The 20565-nt window shown below is 39.0% G+C and overlaps 1 protein-coding gene across 1 annotated transcript; it reads left to right on the forward strand.

Annotated features, from left to right (window-relative positions):
• Positions 1-1439: 1439 nt before the first annotated feature.
• Positions 1440-14815, forward strand: LOC110066455 (serine/threonine-protein kinase 33-like). Its single transcript, XM_089295645.1, has 14 exons — positions 1440-1622; positions 2467-2720; positions 4660-4764; positions 5738-5818; positions 6163-6220; positions 6807-6883; positions 7219-7306; positions 7927-8002; positions 8876-8988; positions 9610-9695; positions 10459-10530; positions 11604-11711; positions 12669-12749; positions 12910-14815. Exons 2-14 carry the CDS (start codon positions 2529-2531, stop codon positions 13114-13116), a joined length of 1344 nt encoding a protein of 447 aa, XP_089151771.1. The 5' UTR covers positions 1440-1622; positions 2467-2528; the 3' UTR covers positions 13117-14815.
• The last annotated feature ends 5750 nt before the right edge of the window (positions 14816-20565 follow it).

A 20565-nucleotide genomic window follows, 5' to 3' on the forward strand; every position in this document is an offset into this window, starting at 1 on the left:
TTGATCGCTGAACGATTAAGGTGGCCGAACACAGTTTTCGCGCGCGCTTTTGCTGATGCAATTCTGCGCGCGCACAAGGATTGCAAAAAACAAGCATGCCGTCAATAGAGCGATCATTTTATTTACTCAACACCCGCACTATCTGTGCTATTTTTCTCTATAATTGAACGTAGTGTATTGATGGCTTTAGTCTTTTATCATAAATATATGTTAGAAAAGGTAAAGATGCAAAGAACTCAGCAATTCTCAGCTTTTTCTTTGTTACCGAAAGAACCCAGTTAAATGCAGCGCATGCGTAGTAAGTCAAGAAATTGCGAAAGAATGAAAATTTGCACTCTCGGAAATACGCCTATTTCTCGAGAACCACTCATTAGGATTTCACGAAATTTGGCACGAAAATACTTTAGGAAATAAGTAACTGGATTATTGAAAATAATTGAACTTTGACAAAGGAAACTCTAGATATTCCAGTAAACCTTCAACAAGGGATAATTAAAGATCTCTGTTAAAATATCAGCAAAATGGTCTTAACTTGTGAGAATCGTTACAAGCTTGGTGCGTGCAAATTATAAAGAAAATCTAATGACTAGATATTCTACAAATAAACAAAACCGATTTTAAAGGCCTGTTTATTTTTATTCGTGTTGCCATGGCAACGGCACATACGTCAGCTTAATCATCAAAAAACCAAAGTTTGTGTTGTTAACTTGTTTGCTGCCATTTTTGGCGACCGAGGGATCAAGGGTTTTGGAGAAAAAGGTGAATGAAACATAGGTATCAAAAACTGTGTTCAGCCACCTTAAGCGTCGTTATGAATGCTGAAAAACACAACAGTTCACTCAACAAAGTGCACCGCAACAGCACGCGCAAAATGACGCGTACTGTCCAATTACAAGCATGACCCGTACACTGTCCAATTAATGCTCAAATCGGGCTGCTGATAGCCAATCAATCACGTTCGAGAATTTTGTTATAGTTTTGATTTTTTCAGTAATCGACTGACTCTTACTACAAAGGCAATGTATTACTTTGCTTGGTGTGACGACATTAATTCTGGTCAGAAAGACTTATCCTTTTTTCCAACTATATATTGAGCACACTTTTATTTTGAAAAGATTTAAGGAGAATCGTCAAACATGTGGTATACGATTAAGCTAGACGAAAGTTGCGATCCTCCATATGAAAAGTAGGGACACCGAGGGTATGTATTGTTCACCAATGATCGCTCTAAGTGGGAGATGAATTGATAACTCTTGCTACTTTTCCATGGTGTATGAAACTGAATGTTCCGAAAATTTGTCATTTTGGCTTAGTCTCCGTTTCAACATACAATACTTAGCCAGCGTTCGCAAATGGGGAACAGGAACCTCAAGGGGTAGCCCACTGATTTATAGGATTTTGTTAATTCATGGGTGAGGGGCTGGTATCTAACTTGTTTCCAGGACTCAACGCGCGTCATCTTTCATTTGATTGTTGTCAAAGTTTCCTAAAGTTTGCAGGCTTCTCTACCGATGAATTTATTTCCAGATTTAGTTCGTATTTTATGGAGAAGACTTTAGACGAAGAAAAAGCAATGAAAAATACAGCTGTTCCCCTCTTCACAAGGATGGAACTTTGTCAAGGTACGTGAAGTTTGATTCGTCAGTGAGGGAAAAGTTTGAAGACGAAGCCCCGCCGACAGCATATCTCAGTTACCGTATTTTAGAGCAAGCCGATTATAGCGCCGTTTCGGGCTTATCTTATCTTGAATATTGAACTATTTATAACGGAGCACCCGGTGAGCTTAGACGAGCGCGGATTGAGCTTAACTATAGAGCAAAGAGATAGTCGTTAATTTCACCGCGTTCTTCTTTTGACTTTTCCTCCCGGCGCGGCCATTAAGCTCACAGAATCAAACACTTGGCTTCTGTGGCGTGACCTCGCACAGCTAAGGGTATGCCCTACTCGAGACTACATTCTTCGATTTGATAACTACGGCTATTATCATTCTATGCTAAACCGTGCACGAAATTTATTTGTTACATGTAAGCCCAACATTGTGCAAGGAGGCCGGAAGGGTTTTCAAGGTTACCCGTTGAGCAGGTTGAGTTACGTAAACTACTGAGTCTGTGAAGTCGATGAACGGGTCAGATAAACGGAGAAATTTCCAGTACTTTTCTGTATCGAGCCTACAAATTTGCCTTGTATAACCCGCGAATAATCCGTACTAAAATAATCGACTGTTGAAATCTTTTCTCGTTGTGCCTACCGGCCGCTTATTTGGGACCTCTGGTCTTGGGATATTTTAATTTGTGCCAGACTTGATATTGAATGGTTATTCACAGCTTGAAAAATCGAGCTGCATATCAACATTGATCTTACATAGTTAATTATGCATCTACAATAATAAACCAAGACCTGTGTCTATAACTGCCATCACCTCGCTGTCGGCCTCTTGAGAAATTGATTTTACTTTTGAACCTCTAGGTAAAGTAACTTCGCATCACGAGAAAATGAAGCTCGAATCGTAATTTGAGTGGGCGAAAATTATGTCTCATCGGAGAGACGGATCGGCCAGTGGAAGGACTATTCCACATACACGAATCGAGGACGAGAGGCAGATAGAGGATATCTACGAATTCGGCGAAGTTCTGGGAAAAGGGAGCTTTGGAGTTGTAAAGGAAGCGAGGAATAGAGAAACGGGTTGTGTGTGGGCCATAAAGGCTGTTAACAAGGAGAAGGTATGGAGCGCTTTTGTAGTCAGGTGCAAAATGAATTTAAACTAAATTCCCCTCAGTACATACCACTTTGGTTAAACTTAGCTACGTAAAAAGTTTGCGATAGGCCAAACATATTTCCGCCGTAAAAACCAACTTTGCAAAAGGGGCTGAGGTGAAGAGTAAGAATTTCCTTAGGAATCTGCTCTATACATGATTGATATCAGTAGGTGTTTCTGTATCTAATCTTGCTTTTCCATCAAGGTAATTGTTTATCACCTCTTAATTAAATTGTCTGCCACTTCAAGTACCTGCAGTTGAACAGCCAAGGCCTGTAATTTGTTAGTTGGCAATTGTGTTTATAGATAATGAAATGTACAAGTTAATATTAGAATTGTAGTCTCTGAATGGCAATTCATGTTATTTTTTATTTCGGGGAGCACATTTAAAAAAAAAACCATTGCAAAATGCACTTTATTTTCAATCCAACTTCTGTTTACATGACTGATGCATTAATGCAGCTATAAAAGAAGTTATTTTTATCTTTGCTTCCTTTTCCCATGCATGATCAATGACCGAGAAAACTACTATTGTCGATTAGTTTTCTAGAATGTGCAAGTATACTTTTCATTTCTATTTTTACTGGACACCCTATTGATTGCATGTGAGCGTAGTAACTGTTATCCTACAGAGCAGGGGTTGTTTGGGATGGTCCTGCATAGTAAATCTAACCTTTGGAAATCAACCTTAGTCAAACTTATCAAACTAAATCTGTGGATGGAGTTTGATTGAGTTCAGCAATCGAATGGAATCAAGCAGGAACTTTGATGAAGTTCGGCAACTAAACTCAATCAAAACACAGTCCAGTGGATTGTGTTCAACTGTGTTAAGTGAATAAATTTGCTTCCATAAAGATCTTGTTATGTGGTCTCAAAAACACAAAAATATGTGTTACACCGAAGTAATTCAAGCCTCAAAATTCTTGTTAGTGATTTTCAACACCAGTTTTACAAAAATCAGAAGTTCAGTAATGAAATATTCAATTGAGTTGGATTGTCCAATTATTTTTGTGTGAGTTCAATTTCATTTGATTGCCAAACTCAATTGAATTCAATCCATGGATTCAGTCCAACTGAGTTTGAATGAGTTCAGTTGAATTTCAGTTGGACTGGGTTTGATTGACTATGCAAGGGATAGGAGAGGGGTTGGGGGATGATACTCCACAATGTCTTAGGTGGGGCTGCTCTGCTGGTATTCACAACCTTGACCCTTTCCCAAACCTAAGATAGCTATTTTTCCTATCCCATGAGAGTGATTTACAGATGATCACCAACTGTTCTCTGTTGCTGACCCTATAGTAGATGATTAAATTGTTATCCCATGTACTGTCAAACTTGTCCATAAAACAGAGACCTCATTCTTACCAGCAGTTCACTTGATCTCAGAATAACCAGAATTCTTATAATTTCTACTCTATAAAACAGGCACCTCTTCAATACAAACATTCAGTTCTGCCCCTTTTTGTGTTCTACTGGAGAGGTTTAGCTCTATAATGAATTAATTGAAACTCTCAATTCTCCAATAGCACAGTATGCATGTAACATACCAAAATGTTGAAGGGATGAGACTACAATAAAACACCGCCTCTGGTCAACATGTAGGACTCTGTCTCCAAAAGCTGATATTTCAAGATATATGCATAACAATATAACTTATAAATGGAAAAGGGAGTACCACCCACCCTGAGGTTTCAATCGACCTTGGTTACATGTGAGTGACTCTCCTTTACAACACAGCATGAATGTACTGTGTGGAGATACTATGGTCATTATTTATTGATGCAGTGCTTAAAATATGAGATCAAAATATGCAGTTTATATTCATGAAGAGTTCAAAAGTAACTTCACTGCAAGCTTGTTTTAGAATTGTCAGTAGTGTCTGACTGATTCAATTTTCCTTCCAGGCTGGTACCTCTGCAGTTAAACTATTAGAGAGAGAAGTTCTAATTATGAAAAAGATTGATCATGAACATTTAATCCACCTGGAGGAAATATATGAAACATCAAAGGTTGGTAATTATGGCCATTTGTAGCAAATAGTGCTCTAGTTTGATTCTTACAAAAACATTAAAAATTATTCAAGAGCAGGTATGTTGCATGTAGTATTGGCATGGTCCCTGAGCAGTTGACAATTTACATTGGTGCAACTGCGGAATAGAACTAAAGAGTTTCTCTGTATCATCAATTGCATTTCAACTCCAGCTCATGGTCCTAGAGAACAATATAAATGAATCTCTATGGGAAGTCAGGTGGACTTCTAATGTGTTGAACTGTTCCCTGACTATTCAGCAGTGCCATCTCATGAGACATGGTATTTTTAGCTGTTGCAAAGAGTATCACAAATTATTGGTTACTGAAGGTGTTTAACATATTGATACTGACATTAAAGGTACCGTTGTAATGTTTGTAAGAGCATCAATTGAAAATACGAAACTTTTAGGTACTGACAAACAGTACAGTTTGTGGAGACCGATATAAGTGCCATACATACATACATACATACATACATACATACATACATACATACATACATACATACATACATACATACATACATACATACATACATACATACATACATACATACATACATACATACATACATACATACATACATACATACATACATACATACATACATACATACATACATACATACATACATACATACATACATACATACATACATACATACATACATACATACATACATACATACATACATACATACATACATACATACATACATACATACATACATACATAAACTTTATTTAAGCTTGAATTTCAGAGTAGCTTGACCAGCTAATATTTCCGAGCAACAAAATATTTGATAACGAAAAATTAAAATAGAAATTGGTATTTACATATTTACAATTGACTTATGTTAACTAATTATAACATCAAAGGTTGGTAATTATGACCATCAAAGCGTTTTTATGGTAACCATTTAATATGTAATGCATTTCTTCATGTTTGCAGCGTATGTATTTAGTAATGGAACTATGTGATGCTGGTGGTATACAAAAGCTTTTAGAAAGAAAGACAAGGTTTTCAGAAAAGGTGTGTATTGTCTGTGTGTCACTGAACAATCTACATGTACAGGGTTAGTGATGGAGCAGCAATAATGCTACTGTATTTCTGTTTTACTTATTAGTCATTCCAGTTTAACTATTGAGTGATGATTATTGACATACATTTTAAGATCAAAATCAAACCATGTAAAATTAGCAGCTGTTTTTGTTGCCAAAATGTCTCTTTGGAAGAAAACATAGCATATTATTTTGTTCATAAATGCAATTGTTTGTGTCCTCTAGGCCTTGCTTTTGAACTGAGTTTTGATATAGCATATTAAGTAGAGTGCTATCAAGATAAAATAAAATTAAAATATATTTTTAATTTACCAGGAAACGTGGACTGTGATAAAACAACTGGCTCATGCTGTTGCCTATCTCCATGATCAGTGTATGTAGTACCATGGCTTTTTTATTTTTATCACCTGTCTATACCAGTTTGCGCATATTTTGAAATGAAATGGGCAGATGTCTTAGGAATTAAATAGTTTAAGTTGTGCTTTTGTCTTTTGGGCTGCAAAAATTTGTCAGAAGAATTTGTATTTAAGGCAGAAAAAGAAATATCTTGGATTTCAAGGCCTTTAAGAGAATACAAGGGAATTTGTTAGAATGTCTCTGAAACAGCTGTACTATAGAAAAATCTAGGTAAATGGAACCTTAGGAGACTGATAGTTGAAAAAAAGAGTGTGGCCAAGTACATGTATACATCGAAAACTAAAACTAATGAAATAGGCAAGATTACAGAAAGTGAAAAAGGAAAAAATGGAATGTGGGGATTGAAATTAGCTATTAAATTGTTTCAATCTTCACATTCCAAGTTTTATAATTTTGGGTAGGTAGAAACATTTCTTTAAGATTCTTGAAAAGTAGTAAGTGAAATTCAGAGCATGAAAGGTAAATGAATGAGAGAAAGGTGGGTCTATCATTTATATCAAACCAGTTGTATTTATGAGAGGTCTTTATGAATTGTATTTCAGATATTGTTCATAGAGATTTAAAATTGGAAAATATTCTTCTCAGTCAACCGGTTGGAAATGAGTTGCTCAATATTAAGGTACGATTTAGGAACGTGACCATGTACCTTGTGACATAAAATTAAATCCTTTTCAGTTTAATAAAATTTATATTACATGTATATGGGCGTGCATGTTTGGTATGCTTGTTAAGTGAAATTTGTTGCCAATTGATGACAGAATATTCCATGACGTGCATGTGCTTTGAATTTGGAGGCTATAGGGGGACGTTATGTTGTGAGCTTCCAAGATAGGTAGCAGTTAGTGTCACAAGTCTACTTGTTGTGTCAGTTTAATATCAACCTTGCTTTATGTGACTTCTTGATTTTGCTACCTTAACTTGAATTAAAATTGTTTTATCTTTATTTTTTTGCAGCTAACTGATTTTGGCCTGTCATTTGTGAAAGGCGGTGTTGGCAGTGACTCAATGATGCAATCTGTTTGTGGTACTCCAATTTACATGGGTAGGCACTACATTTGTTCATTGACCCTCATTTGAGAACTAATTGTGATGAACATGTTTACTGCTAGACTACTTTTGTAACTCTGAAATGGGTCATTTTTTTTTTTTCAAAGTTGGCAGTGCTGCATTAAATGAACAACAACAAAAACATACTTAATTACTCACAATTTACATGTGTGGGGTTCAAATGCAATCTTGTTTTCATGAAACGTGAAGCAATTTCAGGTTGACATAACATGTGAAATTGCTATACATTTCTAAGAAATTAAACCAAAAATGACTAGAAAAAAGCATAAGGATGATGTTAAGTAAGTCTCCCACTTATCTACCTCCAAATCCCAGTGTTTCCCATCTGCAGTTGTCAAGGATATCAAATGAATACAGTCACAACCCACCCAGGCTAGTTTGCCTTGTTCACCAAGTGGTAATGACATTAGCTAGTATCGTGATCTGCCCATAGTTTTGCTTACAAGAGACAACATGCCTTGGGCGTTTTCTTTGCTTGATATACAAGAATATATTTTCTCCCAACTAGCTGCCAACATTATGCGGCAAATGTGTCATCTTAAAATCGCATTTACAACATTGGAAATATTTAATGTATCCAACTTTGTGTTTCAGCTCCAGAAGTTATAGATGACCTTGGCTATAGTCAACAATGTGATATTTGGAGTATAGGTGTAATAATGTTTACTCTGTAAGTTTTCACTCTCTTGCTGTTATTTGTTTTCAATTTAAGAAAGAAACTAAAACAGCTAGATGGGGAGCCAGTGTGCTTTGAAAATTTCTGGTGTACATGGGAAAAATGTTGATTTGTGCTGTATAGTTCATTGTGAAAATTTTAAGGCAGCTATGACTAGTTTCCACAACCTGTTAAGTCCCTAAAAGTAATGTCCTAAAATCTCCACTTGGGAGAAGTTAAAAAACAACAAGAATTACTGGAAAGAACTTTTCAATTGAATTGAGCCTCAGAATAAAGTCCTGGCATCTAAACCTTCATGTTTAACTTCATGCTCAGTTGATGGAGCTGCATCACTCTTTTAAAGCAGTGTTCATGGATCCAAATCCATTGGGGCCTGTATGGCAACTGTTGGAGTTGTTCCTCTTCTTCTTGTCATGCTTTTTACTATACAGAGCATTTACTTCTCTTGTCAGTTAATAGCATTCATTAACAAAGGGTGTGTTTCTTTAAGAAAATCCAAGATTGGATTCTTAAATCCGAAAGAATCCGAAAACGGATTTTGCGTTTCTTTACTGAACAGATCAATCCAAGATCTCTCGGATCATGGTGACCCACCATGATCCAAGAGATCTTGGATTGATCTGTTTAGTAAAGAAAGGCAAAATCTGTTTTCAGATTCTTTCGGATGTAAGAATCCAGTCTTGGATTTTCTTAAAGAAATGTACCCTAAGGAAAAATCACACTTTTGGGTTTGTTGCATTAAAATCCTTTACCCTTGAGGTTGCCATTGTTGTAATGTTGTCAGTTTTTCAATCCTTGTTACCTTCATTATCAATAACGAAAATTTTAATGTGGTTTGTTAACTGATTGATGTTCATTCCTTGTCAGTTTAACTGGGAGGCCACCATTTGTAGCAGAAACAGAAGAAAAGCTCTATGAATTAATTAAGAAGGGTATAGTGGATTTTTCTGATCCCTGCTGGGAAACATGCCATGAGTCTGGTAAGATCTATTGTCATAAATAGCTTACTTAATTATGTACAGTTTAATTCCAAATTTTCTTTTAAGAAACTGCACAATAATTTTATTCATGCAAATTCATTTGACTGGTGGTCTCGTCTGCTGTTGAATTAGCGAACGACTGACAAGATGTAATTTCTTTTCCCAAGTTAGCACTCTCCTGCAGTACTATATTGCATATTTGACTTAAGGTGAAAGATTTGACATGAACTCAAGGCTGTGGTCTGAGAAGAATTAAGAGGAGCCCAGAGGCTCCAAACCGTGAAATCCTGGGTGCACAACACTGTAGCTCATATGAAAAAAGGAAGTTTTTGTTGCCCAAAGGCAAAAGTTAGTTGCCTGTGGCACCTTGACACTTCTAGTGCACAGCCCTGTGCACATGTACATGCTTGAAAAACTAGTTGTGTATAGTATTAGTATGTAACTTACATGTATTTTAGGACATTTGTGCCTATTGTTTCTTTTCTGAATCAAATTTGCTACTCTGATCAGTAGGTTTCATCAATTTGGTTACTTTATTTTATTGAATTTGCACTTTCTTAGCACAAATAAGCTCAAAAGAGTTTAAACACTGAAATCTCAACCAGTATTTTTAACTCACAGCTAAGAACCTTCTGCTTGGAATGCTTAAAGTTGATCCAGCTCACAGAAAGACAGCAAAAGAAATTTTGAATCACCCCTGGATAACAGTAAGTACATGTCACCAGATAATTATAGTCTGTATTTAGGCACTTCGCTAGGCTTGACAGTTCCAACTACATGTAGGCTCAATCACCAGTCACTGATACTGCAAGAGATACAGCTGTGAAGGTTTGTTATCTTGGTGTGCAGCTTACAGAGTAACCCTTCCACTACCTGAGTCAAGCTGAGTGGCAGTGTGACTCAAACTTTTCAATGAAACCCCAGTGTGTTACCATCAAGTAAGAGCTATTGAGCTGCTCTTCGCTTTGCTGTACAAGGTGGTGTTAATGCTGTGGTTTCTGGATGAGACCCTAGTGGAGAAATGTGTGACCATTCAAATGAAAGCTATCTGGACAGTACTTTGGTAAAACTTGGCACTGCATGGATATTTTTTGTTTTTGTTTTTTTGGCTAAATATTTACAATGCTAAAATGTTTAACAATGGTTAAAAAGCTAAAACACACCAAAAATTTTTGACATAATGTCATCTTTACCATTTTTAGCTGTGTAAATATTTTCTCATAATATCAAGCAAAAGGATATCATTTTTTGTTTTTGTTTTTTGAATTGTGGGGGAATGGGAATGTTTGGAGTCCTGGAAAAGGGGATCTTGGGAATAGAACTGTTAAGTCCTTACTTGTTAGAACACTACAAATCAAGTTTTAGTTTAAGTAAGAAATGGTTTCAATTGTTTGTTTTTCTATGATTTATTTGTTCGTTACACCCAGAGCTTACTATATTGTAATTTTTCTCACTCTCATTATACTTTAGGGTGATCAAAATGCCTCTGAGACATCAAATGTTCTTGAACTAATGAGAGAGTTCAGTAAGGAGCAAAGAAAGGTAAGATCTATGGTAAAACGTGTATGGCAAAGTCTGTATAAGAGCCAAGTGGCCCATCAGGCAGGCAGTAATCTCCTGTTTCAGTAGCATACAATGTAAAGTGACTAGGAGTATTTCTACTTGTCCTTGGACGGGATGCTAGTTTATCACAGGGTTACACCTAAGCATTAAATTTGCCGGTACCCATTTATACACCTGGGTGGAGAGGGGAACTCTGAGAGTAAAGTGTCTTGCCCAAGAACACAACACAACGTCTTGATCTGAAGGCCAGTGAGTACACTTATCATGAGTACACTTGTATAGTCTAGTGATTCTGTTTACCTTAAAAGGTGGTTGCACATGCTTCAGATTATTTCTGTTTTGTTGTGTTTGGAATTGTTTATTGCATGTCACTGTGTATTTGATCAGCCCAGCTGATTGTCTTCCAAGTCGCAGAAATTTTCATTTTCGACTGTTTCAAAAAAAAAAAAAGAAATGTCAGCCTTAGCCAACCATTTTTGTAAAATGTCAATGCCATTCTACAGTTTGTGACACTAATTAAAAGTAATATCCAGAATTTCCAATCACCCAAAGCAAAGATTATGTACACACATTTTTGAACAAGGATATTTTGATTTAGTATCACCCAACTAGTGGACTAATGCAAATCCTGCATTTTGATTGGCTACGCTACTAGAGGACTATTAGCAATAGTCCTCGAGTAGCAAAATTGGCGCAATCGAGCGTGACGCTTTCTTTCGTTTTATTCCCAAATAAATATTTCTTCAACTTGCATTTGCTAACTTTATTATTGCCTTTTCTGTCCGACTAGTTGGGTGATACTAAAACAATTAGACCCTTCGCCCTCAAGGGCCACGGGTCAATAGGCCATTCGGCTTCGCCTCATGGGCTATTGACCCGTAGCCCTTGCGGGCTACGGGTCTAATTGTTAAATAGACATGTACAACTGCTCCTGTGAAGATTCCAAGTGAAGTGATCTGACTCGAAGCTCCCTCATTAGCGGCAATCATTTCCGTGTTAATCTCTTGGACAAACTGGCCTGATGCATTACTTTTCTTTAACCATTCTCACAGAGCTCAGAAAGTCAAGATGATGACAAAGAGACCAATAACAATATTACCAGTGAAATGGAAGATGGACTGATGCCATCTCCTGGATCTTCTTCTGAAAGTCCTAAAGAGGCAAGGCTTTGTTAGATAACTTAGGCTTCGTCCACACTACACCGGAGGGATTTGAAAACGGAGGTTTCACTCTGAACACACATCAAATGTATTCCGTACACACTACGCCGGAGAATTTAAAAACGCAGCAATCACCGGTCATTTTGGATTTGTGTTTAAAAAATATCGAGCAAGGAAATCACATGACTATCGTGGGGTCATCGTTTTCAAAAAGCTCCGTTTTCAAATGTCTTCTGTCCACATGAAAACGAAAAGCCGGCGTTCCTCAGGTTTGAAGAACGTTTGCGTAAAGCTCCGTTTTCTTGACGGATTAGTGTGGACGGAAGGCCAAACCGTAGAAATAAAGCTCCGTTTTCAAATTCCTCTGGCGTAGTGCGGACGAAGCCGTAATTTTTTCAACTAAACACCTTGTGTAGTTTTGATACATTAGCTTGACTCATGATTCAACCCTGACCTAAACACATTCTTGTGAATGTATTTTTTTTCCTCCACTGATCTTCAGCATGCAGCGTCTTATCAACAATGCATGTCTTTTCACGTTTGTAGATTCACCCATAGGAGAAAGGCGAGACTCACTTCACTCAATAATAATAGCAGCCATGTTCTGTATACGCACTTTCAATATGTTGATCAGCATTCAAATGACAGCTTAGCGTATTTCAAAAATCACAGCATGATGTGAAAGTAAAAAGTACTCGTCATTTTCGGCATAATGTGTTTTGACAACAATATACACCATGCAACTTAGGTCCAAATAACCCTATCCCTCCTATCCATCTTTTCCATTGTGCATATCACGGTTTGCAATCTAAAGTCATCAGTCTAGGGTAGTGTTGTGCTTACACGTGCTCCTTTCAATTTCATGCATCTGCATTAGGTTATGTTTACAAGTGCCAGAAGCATTGTATCAGACATAAATTTTAGAAAATAACCTGTGAATCTGCCATTGTTTTACAGGACAGTGATAGGAAGCAGACTAATTCTGCAAAAGCTAGCTCCGCTCCTAAGAAGGCAACTCCGTCAACTAATAGGAAAGCGGTACGTTGTGTATTTCTTTGTTGGTTTGATTTACAGTCGAACCTCCACTAACGGCCACCTGTATACAACGGCCACTATTTTTTGTCCGGTGGAAAGTCCACACACACTCTTCAATACTCAATTTTTGTTATTAAAAGCATATATTTTTGATATTCCACAGTCAAATCAAACCCCTCGTCGAGGAAATGTAGCCAATAACATGGCGCCACCGCCACCCAGCGCACGAGATTCCCACAGCCCCTCCAGGGGCTCACCCTCTAGCAGCAGCAAGTCGGTCCCAGGCTATATGCAACCTACAAGAAGTTCAGGTGCTAGCAAGGGGTCTGGGACCCCAAGAGCCAGAAAGGGGTCGGAAAAGAAAAGATGATGCAGGCGATCATTTATTAGAGACTATTTTTTGACGATTGAATAGAGGCAGTAACCTTTTTATAGAAATTTCACATTCATTGCAAATATCGAGACTGTGAATTCGCCATCTCAGCTCGGAATGAAGATTCTCCTTACCAAGTTCCATAGATTCCTTTAATGGTAGTTCTGAGAATTTAGGGTCACATCAAGGTAATGTTCTCTAGTTTGTGAATTTCTTCGTCGTTGTCCTGCACCTGCTTGCTTGTCAGTGTAGTTATCGCAAGCAGAACCGAGAGCGATAAATTCCTGCCTTTGATAGCCTGTGCAGAAATGGAGCTAGCGAAGATGATGTGACTGTACGATTTGTCAAGTTTCATTGTTTTGTTGGAGTCATGCTTGACCAAACGTTCCCCACTGATCGTTGTGCCCACTTACAGGGTTCCTGCAATCATGAGGAAGGATCTTGTGACTGATAAACCAGATACACAGGGTCGATCTAGACCTCTTAAAACTGATGGTACGGTTAAGTAATCCAGTTTAATCGACTGAATCTTCGTACAGACACATTTGGCTTCTCCATGTCCAACGGTAGATTGAGCGGTTTTCGATTGAGTGTCGAAAGTAATCAGACAATTACTTTAGTTTTGGTTTTGGTTTTACTTCAGTTTTAGATTGGCTTAGTAGTCTAATTGGTAAGTAATTGGTTTGGTTTTGGTTTTACGACACTCAATTGAAAACCGCTCTATAGTGGTGTTACAAATTCGAAATCAGATGTGGTATATAAGGCTATTTAGAACTAGATACCTCAACGCTTCACCACCAGGAATATCTTTATTGTGGCATTCAGGTTTTCGTGACCAAACGCACTTGGTAACATTGATTTTTCTTGAAAACTTTGGGGTAGATATCGCTTCCATACAGGTGCAAATGTTTCTTATTGTTTACGACTAGGTGCTCGCTAACTTCGGCAAAATTTGTTTGCTGTAACTGGTATTCTTCTGTGACATCATCTAATAATATTTCTAAGAGAATTCCCCAATTTGAAAAGAGCGTCAAAAGATACCTTGAGAGGGCAATAAGCACACTGTTATGCCTTATTGTCATTATTAAAGTACCATAAAGCTGACTTCAAACGTCGAAACTGTCATGAGTTATGCCGAACCTTTACACAATGATAATAATTACAGGCTGAACGGAACGACCGCGGTACTCGCGCAATAGGACTGCGGTTCATGCCCGACACAACCGCGCCATGTACATTTCATAGACTACGAGTAGTCCCTCTTGCGCTTAGTCCGTCGTACTCGAAAGAAAACCGCAAGAAAATGGCCCCTAGGATTTCGCGCGGCCATTTTTTTCTCGCGGTTTTCTTTCGCGTCACGCACGACGGACTAAGCGAAAGAGGGACTACTCGTAGTCTACATCTCATGACAGGTTGGACATCAGAGTTGAACCTGTGTTTATTTTCATTGTATTTGCAGTATGTATATATTTATATTAGATAATTTGTCTTATTTTATGAAGAGCATGAAGAGATAAAAAGTAGCTCTTTAAGGACTGTACAGAATATTGTTTCACAGAGAATTCTGTAATTTATAGGGTTTCCCATTCGGCTTATTTTCATACGGCCAATTTTAATTCCTTTTGTTTTTCAATCTCAAATACTTCGAATATTCCAGTGTGAGCAGTAGCATGATAATAAACTTACAGGTCTCCAAGCTGGTTGTGGTCAAATTTTGTAACATCCCTATATTTGTCATGTCGACTTGTGTTCCGTGTATGGGAAAATTATGTTATGACTTTAAGCCACTAGGAACTATTTCTTGCAAATGTACTCCGTTTTCAACGGGATCTTTTGACTTGACCAGCTTATTCAAATCTATCCTGCGGGCAAGTAATCAGCTCCCTTGGTAGCTCTTCTCTTTCCACCCCCTATTCCAACAAAACTGGTCCGCACACTATTCGTCTAAGATGACTAATTTACTTTAAATGTTTTTATTCGTCCTAGACGAATTATTCCTATCAGACAACTTATTCGCCCGAGACGTTTTATTCGTGCCACTTGAGACCTTCGTGGTTTAGGCGTTTTATTCCTCTGAGACGCATTCTTCGTCATAGACATTTTATTTGTCTTAGGCCCAGTTCAGACGCCGAACTTTTCATGAGCCGAACTTAATTCGAATTTGGACCGACCCAAATTATCAAAAGTACACCTGTCGATTCCGACGTCGAACTCAATTCGCCGAACTTTATTTAGTTAAAACCAAACTCACATCGAAATGTCGGCGATTTTCAGGCAAAGTAAGAACTGCTAGTAAAATACATTATAATAATTTATGCATTAGGTTCGGCTCATGAAAAGTTTGACGTCTGAATCAAAGCCGTTCCAAAGCCGAAATTCCCGGCTGAGCTAGGCGAGAAGAACGGCTGGGCCGTTCCAAATTCAAATAGGCGTTCTTAATTGATTCAAATGCCGAACTTTTCATGTACTTAATTCAATGTATTTGGTTCGGCTCATGAAAAGTTCGGCGTCCGAACTGGGCCTTAGACGAATTATTCATCTTCCACGTTTTATCCGTCCCAGACGAATTTTTCGTCTTAGACGTTTTATTCGCCTGAGACGAATTTTTCGTCTTAGACATTTTATTCCTGCCAGTTAAGACCTTCGTGCTTTAGAAGTTTTATTCGTCTTGGACGAATTGTTCGTCTTAGAAGTTTAATTCGTTTTAGACGTTTTATTCCTCATAGACGTTTTATTCGTCTGAGACGATTTATTCGTCGGAGTCGAATGATTCGTGTTAGAGGTTTTTTCCGTCTGAAACGTTTATTCGCCTTAGGCCCAGTTCAGACGTCGTACTTCTGCCGTGCCGAACTAAATTCAGGAATTAAGTTCGACAAAAGCACGGCAGAAGCACGGCGTCTGAGGCCCAGTTCAGACGTCGTGCTTCTGCCGTGCCGAACTAAATTGCAGTTTGGTTCGACTGTAGCACGGCAGGAAATCAACTCTGATTCAGACGTCGTGCCAGAGTCGAATCAAATCTAGGGTTTACTGAAGCCTCGTAACAATTCTCCACCTAACTCCCCGAGGGAACGAAATCTCGCCAAAACACATTGACATAATTTATGAATTTAGTTTGGCGCGAAAGAAGCACGACGTTTGAATCGCTGCCGTGCCAGAGTCGTGTAGCACGGCAGAGCTTGTCGAACTTAATTGCTTGCCGAACTTAATTCAAAAGTTTGATTCAGACGCCGTGCTTCTGCCGTCGTCTGAGTCGTTTTATTCGTCTTAGACGTTTCATTCGTCTTAGATGTTTTATTGTTCTTAGACGTTTTATTCTTACTCGTTTTATTCGTCTTAGACGTTTAGACGTTGATCTCAGTTATAGCCAATGTCTTTGAAAGAATCGTCTATGATCAATATTATATGCCTACCTAGAAGAGCACAACATCATCTGTAAATATCAATCGGGCTTTCTCGCTATTCACTCAACTGTCACGGCTCTCCTTGAGGCCACGGACACTTGGGCGTACAACATTGACCGCGGAAAAATCAATGCCGTTGTTTTCTTAGATCTGAAAAAGGCCTTCGACACAGTTGACTACGAGATTCTTTTATCGAAATTAAGAAATTACGGCATATATGGTAACGCGCACCAATGGTTTAAGTCATATTTAGAGAATCGTACTCAAATGTGCTCCATTAACGGGTCGCTCTCTAAAAGCTGTTCATTAAGGTAATTCCTCTGAAATAAAAGTGACAATAGATTTTTGTTCAAACTTTGTCCACTGAATATTTGTCATATGATAACTTCAATTTTGAAATAAAAAAGGGGGGTGCCCATGCTCATTAAGGAGCAGTGAGGCATTGAAAATGCCCCATTTTGGCATTATTTAATGTTTATTATAAGAACGCATTCCCAGTAATTGTAACATCTTTGTGAGCCGGGATTCATAAGAGCACGCATTAAACTACAGTCAATACATTGTGTCGGACACAAACAAACGTTTTAAGTTTGATTCAGACAGAAAGCTAAATCCTTGGTTAAAATTTGAACCAAATTTCTTGACGTGGTTACCGACTGCCAAATAGAAAAGACCACCGTGTATCTGCTATTTTTTCTTAGTTATTCAATTTTCAGCAATAGAAATTAGATCAGTCTTTTCTCACGCAAAGCTTATGACTAGTTGATTACAATGAGTGGAAAAAAAATTGGGGTGCCCGTGCTCGTTGGTGAGCTAGAACCATTTTTCAACTGACAGAGCTCAATATCAAGGCAAATCCGTCATGTTTTCAATGTGCGCGTGCACGAGCGCGCGCTAATGGTCGCGCTAATGACGCCATAAATTATGCGCAGTAAGGATGCGCAATGCAAATGTGAGGAATGACCTTAAGTTGTGGTGTTCCCCAGGGGACCATTTTAGGGCCACTACTATTTCTGTTATACATCAACGATCTTCCAAATTGTCTACCAAATTGTGAGCCGAGGATGTACGCTAATGACACCCACCTTACATACGCAGGTGATGATGCAGACAATATTCAGTTGCGCCTAAATCAAGATTTAGAAAATGTTCACAATTGGCTGAGAGCGAACAAACTCACTCTAAATATGACTAAAACCGAATTCATGCTTATCGCGGGATCTAGGCGGAAGCTAAGTACTCTCACAGAATCCCCGACACTTGCAATTAATGACTTTCAAGTTAGCCAGGTCACTACCGCAAAATCACGTGGAGTGACCATCGATGACAGACTCAATTGGAGTAGCCATATCGAGAAAGTAACTAAGAAAGTCGCTTCTGGTATTGCGGCCATAAAACGAATAAGGCACCTCGTCCCTCAGGCGACCTTACATCTGTTATATCCCGTGCGACTTACACGAAGTCGTGGTTAGATGATATATATTTAGTGTGACTCACATGAAGTGTGTGATAATAAAAACCATGTGCTTTTGGAGTGTTACATTGGCGACGAGGAGAAAAACAACAGAGAATTATGACGGAACAAACAGCAGCAACAAGTGGAGCAGCAGAAGCGATTCAAGTCGTCACAGAGACTAGAAACCTTCGAACACAGCCATTTATCATTCCCGACGAAGCGAACAGCGTCGGCAAAGCATGGGAAGAATGGCTGGAGGGAATTGAGCGAGAATTCCGATACTTCAGAATTACGAAGGCCGTCGATAAGAAGGATGCTATAATAATTTACGGCGGAAAAGAGATAGCTCGATTAGAAAAGAGCCTACCGGATCCAGAGGTGGAAGATGTGTACCTGAAGTTGCGTACTAAGCTGAATGATCACTTCACTCCAAAGAAGAATAAGCATCATGCGAGGTATTTATTTTTGAAAATGAGGCCACACATGGGTGAAACCACAAGTGCATACGCGGCAAGGCTGCGAGAGAAAGCGAAGGAATGTGAGTTTGGAGCTACATTCGACGAGAGAATTTTGGAGCACATAATTCAAACCATTGATAACAAGAAGATGATTGAGAAAGCCATTAGCAAGACGTGGGATCTGACACGATTTCTGACCGAAGCAAGCCAGACGGAGGATATTGCGAGGCAAATGAAAGATATGGGAAGTGAGAATGTTTCCCGTGAGAATGTTTCTCGTGTGCATTCCGATTTGCAATACCCCAAACAACAAAGCAATGGATCCAACGAAACACAGCGGCCTGGGAAAAAGCACAAATGTCAATATTGTGGATTGTTTGGAGTCCATGAGAAAGGGAAAGATTGCCCTGCCTATGGTAAGAAATGCCATAAATGCCACAAATTGAACCATTTCTCCTCTGTATGCAAATCTGAGATTACTCGTAGCCACAAGTTCAGAAGACAGAAGCAAAGTAAAAGGAAAAGCAGTGGGAGAATTAAGAAGACAACTGAAGATGCAGAATCCACGAGCTCGGATGATGATTTTTTCGGCCAGGCGGTGCAACACTTAAAGCAGGCCAAGAAGATAAGAGTGATTGGCAAAAATGGTGATGATTATCGAACTGTTATGGTGAGATTAAATGACGTGGATGTCTTGATGGAAGCTGACAGTGGGGCGGATGTTAATATTATGGACGAACACCAGTTTAAGGCATTCAGCCACAGAACACATGACAAGCCAATCCTTGCAAACAGTAATGTCAAGTTGCGTACTCTCCAGCACAAACTCGAGGTCAAAGGAGAATTTCAAACGGTGATTCGTAATGAGACGTGTGGGAAACCGACCAAATTTGTTGTAGTGTCAGGAAGGATCCAATCACCTCCACTGATTAGCAAGGAAACACTAATAACATTAGGAATGTTGAAGATTCAACCAGATGGCAGCTTCGCTGAGCCCAATGATCTGGCCATATCTGTGGAGAGACATAATGCTAACACTGTTAAACAGGCAGAAGGTGAACAGGATATGAAAGATTTAATCACTAAGTATAGCCACTTATTTCAAGGTATTGGCAAGATAGAGGACAAGAAGAATGGTGGCGAGATCCTAAGCCGATTCCATATGAAACCCGGAGCAGTGCCGGTAGCACAGAAACCTAGGCAGGTACCATACTATCTTCAAGAGCCGCTGAAAAAGTGGTTGGACTTAGGCATTCAAGAAGATATCTTCGAGAAAGTACCTGACGATGAACCAGTTACCTGGTGCTCCCCTTTGGTGGTGCAACCAAAACCGAGGTTTGCAGGTTTGCGATTGGACCAGCTGGAGCCACACATGATCAGAGCGAGTGTTGACCTACGAGTTCCGAACCAGTACATGGAAAGGAGCCGGATCTCACAAGCACCAATAGTGCAAGATTTCATTCACAAGTTCCATGATTGCACTATCTGGACAAAATTGGATCTCCGACAGGGGTACCACCAGCTAGTACTACACCCAGAATCGAGATCAGTCGCTACCTTCAGCACCCCCTGGGGTAATTTCAGACCTAAAAGGCTTGTATTTGGTGCAAAGGCATCACAAGATCTATTTGATGAGGCAATGTACAGAATTTTTGGCGACATTCCCCAATGTCTTAACCAGAGGGATGACATCTTGATTGGAGCGAGCAATTGGAAGGAACACAATGAAACACTGGAGTCAGTATTTCAGAAAGCTGAAGATTATGGAATCACCTTCAACGAGCCTAAGTGTGAATTTGGCCAGAAACAAATCACCTTCTATGGTTACCAATTTGGCCAGAGTGATTTAAGACCTACACCGGAGAAGGTACGGGCCATCCATGAGTGCAAACCCCCTCAATCGAAGGCAGAGGTAAGAAGTTTCCTTGGTATGACTGGTTATCTATCCAAATTTATACCTCGGTATGCTTCGCTCACGAAACCACTGAGAGAGCTTACTCACAAGGAGGCTAAGTTTCACTGGGGAAGAGAGGAAGATGATGCATTTGAAGAATTGAAAGCCAACATCTCCGGCAAGGATACAATGGCATTCTTCAACCCCAAGCTACCAATCATGGTGAGAGTCGAAGCT

The sequence above is a fragment of the Orbicella faveolata genome, unplaced genomic scaffold (assembly GCF_042242905.1).
Source record: "Orbicella faveolata isolate gen_17 unplaced genomic scaffold, um_ofav_v1 contig_1, whole genome shotgun sequence".
NCBI classification, from domain to species: Eukaryota; Metazoa; Cnidaria; class Anthozoa; order Scleractinia; family Merulinidae; genus Orbicella; species Orbicella faveolata.